Below are 11,177 nucleotides of genomic sequence, written 5' to 3'. Positions count from 1 at the left end.
AAAAATCCACAAGCTACTATTATGCAGACTGGGGACTTTTTTGTTCTGTCCCTTGTTTACCACAAAAAGCATCACTAACTTTCTTTAAATCTCACTGAGCATGTTCGCTAACAAAAATGGCAACAGGAACTTATTTTTTCATGGAACAATTAAGCCATTGCATTATAAATAATTTGTTTAGTGTGAGTAATTATGGTCTTCGCTCCATTACTTCCAAGAAGTCTGTTACTTCAGTGTTATTGTATGTACAAATAATTCTTTGCTTTCAAAGGCTGACCATTTGCTTATTCATTTCTTCTGTGAAAACAAGCCCTTATTATTTTGCATGCAGCAATGTTTGTGGAAAACAAATCATACAGCCAGTGGAAATAAGAAAGCAGAGATTTATAATTTGGTACTGTGATATAATTGTTTTACTGACATCTACAGCAGGTCCTGTTATTGTACTTAGAATCATAAAGCCCTATCAGGTACCCCCAGACAGCAGAGAAGCTCTAGATTGAAATTCTCTTTGGAAGGCATGCGTGGGAGATCTGTATTGTCTCATTCCTCCCCAATATTCTGTCACTCCATAACACTCACATGGTTTCCTTGGCTACCCCAAAACATACATTCATAAATGAGGAAAGGAACCCAAGACAAAGGCAAAAAAGAACAAAAAGGCAAAACTCTAGGAGCAATTGTTTGAAAGCATCTAACATTAAAAAAGAAGAAAAAACAATTTCTGCACTGAGTGTGTCTAAACCTGCAGCTTGTTATATTAGATGGATTAGACCCTTCTGCCTCTCTCTGCCTTTGTACATAAAGAAATGTTAATGTTTCCTGCTGATGCTAGGAGGCCACTGCATTACCCAGTATCACAGCTGTTGCATTCTTAGAACAAGATCACTGTTCTCTCCAGCTAAACTCGAGGAGACCCTGGAATTCTTCAAAAGGAATGTAAAGATGGCAAAAAGCAAAAGAAACAGTTTGCAATTTTTATCAATTTTATTTCTTCTCTTGAACTTTATGTCTCTCCAAGTGTATTCCATGGACACAGGTAAGCTAAAACTACATCCATTTTTCTTTTGTTTTCAGTCATTTTGTTAAATGTAATGATACATCTTTTCTTGAAATTATTTTGACAAATGCTAGAATGCTATAGTAACCTTCTGAAATAACATTTTTAATAATTTTAAGCAAAGGATTACTGTTACTACAGGTGGAGAAGGACAAGCTGGATTCCTACAGCATAAACACAATAATGAATGTTTATTTTCTGATTGTTTCTTAATAATAATAATAATTTCACTATCATTAGGTTGGTAAAATCTTCTTTAAAATAAATTAGACATAGCAATTTTATTTATTGAAATGTTAACATTTTGGATTGAAATTATGGGTGCTGAAAATAGGAGTTAATTTACTTGTAAATATACAGTAAATATTCTGAAAAGAAAGTATATAAATGAAGGAAGAGGTAAACTTAAAGGAATTTGAACTGTATTTAATGAACACTTATTTCCTGGAGCTCCATCTTCCAGGAGGTCAGTTATTAAGAATTTTAAGCTAATGAACTTTCAGTGTTCACCTTGATAATGATACTGCTTTTCTTGTTAAGGTGATATTAAGGGATATGAATGTAAAGGAATTAAATGATAATTTTCAGGAAGGTGTTACCAATGCTTGGAAAGAGTAATTTTTTTCCTGCACATATCTTTAGTAGTTTAGTACTTATCTTTATATATTATTTTTAAACTCTGATATATTTCTGCTCGAAATTTTCAAGGTTACTCAAACATACGCTGTTCTTTGGAAACTCATTCTAATTCACTTGTTAGGATGGCACTATACAGCATGTGCTCTGAGGATGCCAGTGTGCTTTTACAAAGCATTGCCTGAGGAAGCATCTGATTAGGCTTGTTTAGGTTTGTTTAACAACTTTGTTGCAAGAGAAAAAAAGGCAGTCAAAAAACATACAACAAAAAGTAGCACATCATTTTGTGTTGTTTTTATAAATGAGCTGAGTTTAACTTTTTGTACTTAACTGCAGCATAAAACAGACAAAGTAGCATACCAGAGTGTATTGAAATGCTTATTACTTCAATACACAAATTTTAACAGTAACACACACAAGCACACTCACGCACCATATATATATATATATATATATATATATATATATATAACGAAAGGGAGGGGTGTGTGTGTGTGTGTGTGTGTGTGTGTATAAACAAAACATCAGTTATGGCATTCAAAATTTATAGACATTTATTTTAGTTAAAAAAAAAAACTTTAAGTTGCACATATTTACATACAGTTAAGTAAGCTGCCTCGAGAATTAAAACTAGGTTTAAGAACATAGTTCATTCATGGTTAACCACCATAATTCCTAAAATATACTGCAAAAAAGTCCTTTTTAATTTTATTAGTACAATGTTGTGTCAAGAATAATGTAACACTTCAAGAACATAACATGTGAACTCTGCCAGTACAAAGTGGCATATTTGAGATAATTACTTTTCTAGACATCCACACACTGCTTATATGTATGTGCAATAAAGATATCTGGCCCACTTCACTAGTATGTCTTACTGAGAAAAAGAAGCAAATTAAAAATTTCCATCAATGTCAGAAATACAAGACTCGCCTTGTAGAAACATTGTTTAAAGTCAAGTCAGCTTAACTGACTACCTTGCATAGTAAGTAGCATGTTACATGTTAAATTATTATATGATGTTGATAATTAAATGAATGAGCAATCAGTATTTAGTGTTTTTTTTTCTTCAGTATTAATTATGTACTTTAGCTAGACCTTACTCTAGTGGTATGCCCATAATATCATGTTTCCAATTAAAAATCATATCAGTTGTCTTTATTATTTCTTCCTGTAGTATACTATATCATCAAAACCACGGCTTCTTAAGTTAGAAAATATAATTTGTGGTATAAACCACGGCTTCTTAAATCAGAAAATATCATTTGTGGTCTAACAGTAAGTGCAAAGCTGCTGATCCAACTAATATGAACATCAGCAGTTTGATACACTGTACACTTTCTCTTCCTGTATGTCGTGTTATTATTCAATGGGAAATTTTCATAAATTACTCTGTAAAATGCTGTCTTCTGTTAAAATCACATAAGGCAAAGACTGTACGGTTAAACATAATCTTATTTATTTGTTTGCGTACATATTTAACAGGTAGGTGAGTTAGACCACCTAAGCTGCTTTTCAGCGATGGCCTTGTTACAATAAACTGAAAGAGACATGTTTTGAACATAAATGTAATGCTTTCTACTAGGATCAGCCAACATTTTTGAGTTTAAAGTATTTAAAAAATGTTTGCAAACAACACACAAATACCAGTCAGATTAGATACACAATGACCAGTGATTCCCCTGGTACTACCACTGTGCCCCTTAGAGCACTGTTATATACCACTGCCTGAAGTTTTACATGATAGCTCAATAAACATTCAAAGTTAAAGGAGGTATTGTTCTTAGGAATGCAAACATAAAAACTGCAGTAATAACTTATAGACAGTCTCAGTTGAAGTGCCTACTTTTCATGATTTAAATGTGTTTTTTTCCCTTTCATGGTAACCTTTGTATGTCTATATGCTTCCTTAACAGCCATTACCTATAGTGTTGTACACTGACCTCATTATATTCATTTCTACTTTGCTGCTTACATGAAAAATTAAAAAAAAAAAAAAACATTTCTGACCTTTTATTTTATTAATCAGGGTAGAGCACTGATTTCCATGGACTTTTTTCAGTCTCAGGAAGGTAGTACAATCTTGTCAGGTGACTTTGCTAACAGTCACACAGTTGGCCAATGGAAGTTGAGGGAATCAAACCCTGGACCATTGGAAACAGCTTATTAACTTCACCTTAATCATGTGCACCAAATGGCCAGACATAAGATACTCAGAAGTTCAATCATCAGATGCATTTGGACCTCAGGACTAGAAACAGTATTAATATAAATAGATAAATACTGGTCATCAGGCCTTGACAACTTTTTGGTTATTACAGTCTTTGTTAACCCCCACTTTTGTGACCCAATTGTTTGTCTTTCTTTTCATTCCAGCCCTGCTGACATTTCTGGGTTTTTTTTTTTTTTGGAAACACCTTATTTTTGTAGTCAGATTAGAAACTGAAGCAACATATATAACAGACTAACAAAGACCTTATGAGATTTTATGCTTGACATTTTAATGTTTCACTCACATTTGTTGAAGTTTTAGTTTTACACAACTGATTTGGCTGAGGAAGAAAGCACAGCAATAATATCAATTTTAATCTTTGCTATTCATGTTTTTTCTTAATTTTTTTTTATCTTGCATGCTCTGCAAAGCAGTTTAATGTGATGATGAGTTGCAGAAGATAAACAAGTGAATATCTGACCTGTGTTATTTCTGTCAGTATGCATCACACTCATTTTCATTTTTTAAATAATGTGAAACTTGAGCAGGAAAACTAATATACAATACTGCTTCTATACATACTCAAGAAAAGAGTAAAAATGCAAGAATGGATATTTTCTTCATTTCTTAATGGGCATTATGTTTTATCCCATCTTCCTGCTATTACAGTACTATGCGTCTGCCGGATGGGTCTAAAACTCAGTACAGATGAGTAACTTTTCACAGAGGAGGATTACAAAATTCCTTTTTGTATCCCCTGGAAATTTGGCCCAAATCCTCTAGAAACCCATTCTAATGAGTGTATAGTGACAGGATTATAAATCTATGTGTTATTTGCGTCTTTTTCTTAGTATAAGGAAATGGACTGTTGATTGCAATTAACCAAATTTACTTCATTTACTGTACTCTCGGCTCACTCAGAGCCTTGAACTACAAGCAGGTGGCACTTAACTGTTTGTTAGCCTTACAAAATGAAACATTAACCTTAAAATAAATGTTTATATCTTAAAGGCTGCTAAGTATAGTCATTTGAGAGTCTGTGATATATTTTTATGTTTGTTTTGGAATATCTGGACCAGCTAAAGTGCTGAAAAGCACAGTGCATGACTTGTGTCACTGCTTTTGTTTGTATGAGTTTGTTAATCCGTTATACTGAGAAGCATAATAAAGGTGTTAATCCACCCCGACAAAGGACAGCGCATTGTTCTCATAGTTTGCAATGCACTGAAATACAGTTTGTATTTAAAGGAACACTGGGGCTTTTTAATACTTGCAAACCAGGAAACCTGGTGGACACAGTTGTTTCTTTATAGGGGAGACAAAGAGCACTGTCTGCTTAAATGACTTGCTCAAAGTCACACAGTAGGCAGAAGGAGGCTCTGAGAGTGAAACCCCAGACTATATAGAACAGATCATTAATAACTAACTCATAGCTTTAATCCTTTGGGCTAACTGCTGAACAAGAAGTGCTGAAGGTCAATAAGAGCATTTTTGATATTTTTCAGAAATGGACCCTGAAGCAATGTATACACTAACATTGTTTTAAAAGACTCTTAGCACGTTTCCTGGCTCTTTCACTCATTGAATTTTTTTGTAACACTAACTTGAGAAACCTTTTTTCTATAAGTTGCAAAGCACATTTGGAGTTTCAATAAATAAATAAAATTAACTAGAAAATTCAAGTTGCACTAAAATGATACCCTAGAACTCTGGAAGAATGTAATGAAGTAACGTTTCACAGCCACATCTTTTATCACTTTCATTTTCGCATTTATGGTGGTAGTAGTAATTAAGACTATGTCTTCTTTTCACCTCCATAATCTCTACTTTGCTCTATACCTTGGTGAAAAATAGCTACTGCTAGTTCAGATATCACCCTCCCAATGAACAAGCCTTATTTGTTTTGATTGACAAAAATGAAGAATGCAATCTGAAGTATTCCAAAAAAATGATACTCCTTCAAAAAAGCAATAAATACAGAGACAAGAGCCCATTTACAAAATAGGTAACGCAAAATATTTCAGCTTAAGCAGTCTCCTTTTCAAGGTAATCCTTTGGCAAGTTGATCTAGATGATGTTGCTTACTACCTGATCTGAGCTCAAGCTGTGAATTGAGTAGACTTCTGTTTTATTTAAAAAAAATTGTCAGCATTACAAAACAAATTAATATTTTATAACAGTCATTACCTTAATCATCATACCTTAAAGTACATTAATTATACAGCTTAATTGTGATATTATCTTATTCAAAAAATTAATTATTTTAAAACTGTCCTAAAACAGCATCTATCAGACACATGGCTGTGCTGTTCCTCTATCCCTACTTAAAACAGCCATCGCTTCATCAAAAGTACAAATCACGAAACTTTCTGCCATCTTACTACAACTTCTCTTGTCTCTGTTTACTTCCTGTATCACAGCAATCTCATCTTCCATAGTGGATTGCTCTCTCCACACATCTAATTTCAGTTAACTATCCATATCCTATTGCTCTCACTACCCACTTCTCTCTTCCTGCCTAAAAATTCACCTTCTCCCCTCATCACTTAAGATCTTAAAGAGTTCCTCTCCTCTTCTCCTTCAGTCTTTCATCTTCCTTTGATTAATCTGTTTTCCTTTATATATATATTTTATTTTTCATTTCATTTGGCATTTGTTTACCAGGAAAGTCCGACTGTGTCAGAAAGTGCCCATTTTCAGCAGAGGCCTGGGGAGAAGAGTCCCACAATCACAATATTTCAAAAATCAAGTACAGATATTTTCAATCACAAAGTATCATGTTACATTACAAAACAGCAAGTACAAATATTTTAAATCACAAAGTATCACGTTACATTACAAAACATGAGAGTGAAAAAAATGTAATGAGAAAAAACACATAACATATGTTTCATAGTAGAGTGCAGTGAAAAACAATAACACGGGTTGAAGAGAATATGTGCGGAAAAATTCAATAGTCCTATTATTTGTTACATATATTAGTATTTGGTAAATGAGACCTGAGACAATTCTAATAAGATATTTAAAGAGATATCAGAGATGACATGATTAGAGACAGTGAGGGGAAACTGAGTGATATCTTAGTATGAGAGAGGTGTTCATATTATGGTTATAGAAGAAGGATGGAGAGAAGGAGATTATAAGAAGAGTGCAGGGTAGGGGGTCTTCAGGTGATTATAAGTGCAGGTAGGGTGTCTTCAGGTAGCTTAGGTGAGTAGGGAGGAAAGAGGTAGAGGAAAGGTCTGCAGAGATGAATTATATAAGGTAAGGTAAGGGGGGAAAACAAAAAGGAGTGGAGAAGGAGGGTGGAGAGGGGTGTGAAGTATGATCTAGGTTGAAGGGTATGAGTGAAGTATAGTGAGTAGGTTCAGCTAGGACTGGCACAGGAGCAGGTCCAAGATTTTCTAAGGTATTCTTTTAGGGAGCATTTAAAAGTGGGTAAGTTAGAAATAGCTCTGGTGGTTAAGGGTAAGGAATTCTATTGTTTTGCTACGAGTATAGGCTTTGTCCAGGACATTTAGCTGGTTTATTTATGGTGAGAAGTTGTTTGTGTTCTGATCTAAGAGTTCTTTTTGGAAAGTATATGTTGATTAAAGGGGTAAGAGCTGGGCAGGCTAATGGTTTGTGTATGATGTTGTGTAATGTTATAAGTTGAATGTAGGAGAGGTGGAGGGAGGAGTTCCAGCCAGCTAAGGGTATGCAGAACTTTGCAGTGATGGGTAAAGGAGGATGAATTGAATTAGTTGCAAACTTGGCAATTTTGTTGAAGCAGCTTTCAAGTTTGTTTTTATGGAGGATTGTAAATTAGTCAGAACTGGTGCTCCATAGAGTAGGGAAAGCAGAAAGTAAGTTTTGGCTAGAGTAATTTCTGTGGGTGTACTCAGAAAATATTTGTTTCTGTATAGCATGCCTAGTTTTTGATGACTTTTCTTGATATTGCTTTGGATGTGGAGATCAAATTTGAGATTGCCATCTATCCTGACTCCTAATAGTTTGGTATGATAGATTAACTCAATTTCAGTGCCATTTGCCAAAAAGAATGTACTGTGTTGTACGTATAAAGTCTACTGTATGTCTTATGCAAACTGAATGTACTGGAATATATAGTATGCATAGCTCTAAACCTACAAACATAAAAACATAGCTCTGGCCCTTAAAAATCATAACATATGGTCAGAAAGAGGAGCACTTTCTTATTTTGCACAATAGATGGTCTTTATTTAGACTCTATATAGTTAGTGGAAGACAGTCATTTTATATGCTTAGTTTATTTATTTAATAGACCAAAAATATAAAATGACTGCCTTCTACTAACTATATAGTGTCCCTCTCTCTCTCTCTCTCTCTCTATATATATATATATTAATTTTAGCAAGTTTTTTTTCACTGTTATGAATGGGTAACCATTGAAAATACTAACAGAATTGCTATTACTTTGAGTTAGCTATGTATACTGTTCATATTACGAATGTATGTGATTGATCTTACTATTTTAAGATATGTTTACACTGATTTGTTCTTTTGATAAGGTCTTGTTATGGCATTAGTCTATGTTATACTGATTTGTTAAATTGTCAATCATCTTTTCCAATTGTTTTGGAGCCTTTCTTCCTGAGCCTCTGCTGGAAAGGCGTACTCTGTATGCCCAGTTGGACTATCCTAGTAAACAAATGAAATAAGTAAATAAATAAAAGGTGTAATCCATCTTTCCAATCATATAAAATGCCTTTTCAAAACTAATGAATACAAGAACATGTTTTTCCTACTCTTTCATAATTGTGACTCCTGAATGTATAAAAATGAACATTACAACTATTTTTTTAGCAATAATACTAACTAAATCTGATGTCTGTCCCTACATTCTTTAGTTGCAAGATAAATTCATCTGTTATGGTATGAATTTCTTTTAACTTGCTTTTGCTATACTTGTGTGCTAATTATGGATTGTCCTTAATGGACACCATGTTCAAACACAAAGCTGCTCATAAGTATAACTACATCAGAATACCTTGGGCCAAAGGTTGATGATTGACTTTACAGACATGCCATCAACCCTGAGGCTGAAGGTTTTGGACACTGAAGTCTAGAGAGGAGTTGTCAAATGATCATCAGTTGTATGTGAGTTGGCTCAGATAGCCAGGCAATTGTTAGATAAACTCCAGGAACTCCAAGCATTTAGTGAGGGTGCTCCTAGCAGATGCTTCTCTGACCTCCATCTTCTGAAGAACTTTTCTCATATAACCAGGGTAGGATGGGGAGGCAGGGTCTGACCAGAATCCATTCAAGACCTTAGCAGCTGAGGTGATGGCAAAGAGCTATGGTAGAAGTGGGGTTACTGCCTGTTATCATGGTTATCTAAAGGACACCAACTCCTGTCAAGTTAAAGAAAGATGGCTTCCATGTAATTGTAACACTGGGGTAATCACTGCATTTGGCAGCTATGCAGTTGCTAATGCAAAGGTCCAATTATGGGAAAAATCTGGTGACCTTATGAAGAATGACATTAGCATGGCCTCAAAGACAGCCTGGCAAATGATCTGGCAATGCTGAGTAGGGAGGCAGGACATTTTTCATACTGCTTTTTAGTAAGTTTGTATAAATGCTAACTGAGATGAGGATGCTGTTGGGAAGTGGAATGAGCTCTGAGGAATTCATGAAATAGGTGGATGTGCCCTAGCCCTAATTTAAAGAAGCAATGTCAAAAGAACTAGTAACACTGGATCCATTTCTGTAGCTATGGCCACTGTGACAATTAAATAGCTATGTTATACCAAGGCTGTGATAGTGAATGAGATTCATTTGGAAATGCTGAAGTACAGGAAATAGTTGAGATGTTACAGTTAACATGCCTTTTCAGTGTTGCATGGAAAGTGGGGTGAATACATTTGTTGTGTTAAACTGCAATGGTGGTCTCCATTTTCAAAAGGGAGACTGGAAAATGTGTTCCAGTTATAGAAAGATCATATGCCTTAGGCTTCCTAGGAAAGTCTACACCAGGAAAATACAAAGGACATTTTTTAGATAGCTGAGCAGAAGCAATGTCAATCCTATCCTGGCTTTGGACCAGTATATAAATTCTTCATCCTTGCATGGACATTGAAGGAATCGTGGGGTTCTCTAGTTTGGACTCCATGTGTTTTGTGAATCTGAGAAGGTATTATGTCTACAGACTCTAGAATATCTTGTGGGAGGTGCTGTAATGGTACCAGAGCTTGGGGCAGTGTTGCATGTAATTCACTATCTACTTCAGTTATGTCCACATTTGTAGCATTAAGCTAAATACATTCAATATAGGTGCAGGAACCTGTCAAGGATGTGACTCATAGTTTCATTGGCTTTTACTAGGCTAACGACCACAAGGGCCTTTTTAAGCCTAGCCATGCATCCCAAATCAATGGTAAGTTTTGGTACCCTTGCTAAGTGAAAGCAGGGGCTTGGGAGGTGAAACATTTACAAGCAAGGACATGGGAGATGAACAATCTACAGGCTGCTTGTGTCCATTAGAGACATTAGAGCCAAACCAGGGATGAACTTCCTGTTCCCCATCCAATTGTCCAAGTTACACTTGAATTGGGTTAGGGAGGAACTCTGCTTTGCATAGATGAGAAGTCTGCTGCAGAGGAATAGTCTCTGGGATACACAGCTGTTTCTCCTGCACGTCCTATTTATATCACAGGCACAGTTTAAGTCTTTATAACAGGTAATTCTGGTGCTGTTTTTTTTTTTTTTTTGTGGTTATGCAGGAAGCCCATCAGAGTGCAGTCTGACAATGCCAGTCATAGGTCTCCCCTCAACAGCCTGTGGGTGACAGAATACAAGGATAGGACCTTAAGATGGTCTGCATAAGACATGTTACTTAGATTCTTAGATTAGTACTAGGCTAACTGCCCTTGCGAGCCATTTTAAGCCTAGCCAATTTTTTTCTGAGATTCAAACCCTGCTGCTTTGTGTTTGTAAAGGCAAAACACCTTAACCGATAGGCCCACTCTGTATTATTTTAGTGAGGAACCTCTGTGGACATTTCAGTTGTTGGATATGCCTGGTTAGGTACATACCAAAGGGGGAATTGTACTCAATGATAGGTCTGATGAATGACTAATACAGTGGAATAATGTAGTGAAGTCAAAGGCAATGACACTGGCCTCTGGCTGACTAAGTTTTCAGATGATTGCAAATTAGGAGCTGCCACTGAATCCCACACTGACACAAATGTTCTCAGGAAGGGCTAACACAGACAAACAACTAGTATCAGAGCCATGGACTAAAACT

General features: G+C 35.4%; 1 protein-coding gene across 1 annotated transcript in view; it reads left to right on the top strand.

Moving 5' to 3' along the window:
* The first annotated feature begins 389 nt into the window (after positions 1-389).
* LDLRAD2 (low density lipoprotein receptor class A domain containing 2) overlaps positions 390-11,177 on the top strand; it is a 367,903-nt gene continuing 357,115 nt past the window's right edge. The window contains exon 1 of the mRNA XM_044063239.1: positions 390-1,039. Within this exon, the coding sequence (XP_043919174.1) occupies positions 829-1,039 (211 nt within the window). The 5' untranslated portion in view covers positions 390-828. The remainder of the gene's footprint in view (positions 1,040-11,177) is intronic.

The sequence above is a fragment of the Protopterus annectens genome, chromosome 2.part1 (assembly GCF_019279795.1).
Source record: "Protopterus annectens isolate FY-2018-M chromosome 2.part1, PAN1.0, whole genome shotgun sequence".
In the NCBI taxonomy this organism is placed as follows: Eukaryota; Metazoa; Chordata; order Ceratodontiformes; family Protopteridae; genus Protopterus; species Protopterus annectens.
This window is presented reverse-complemented; position numbering and strand designations above follow the sequence as displayed.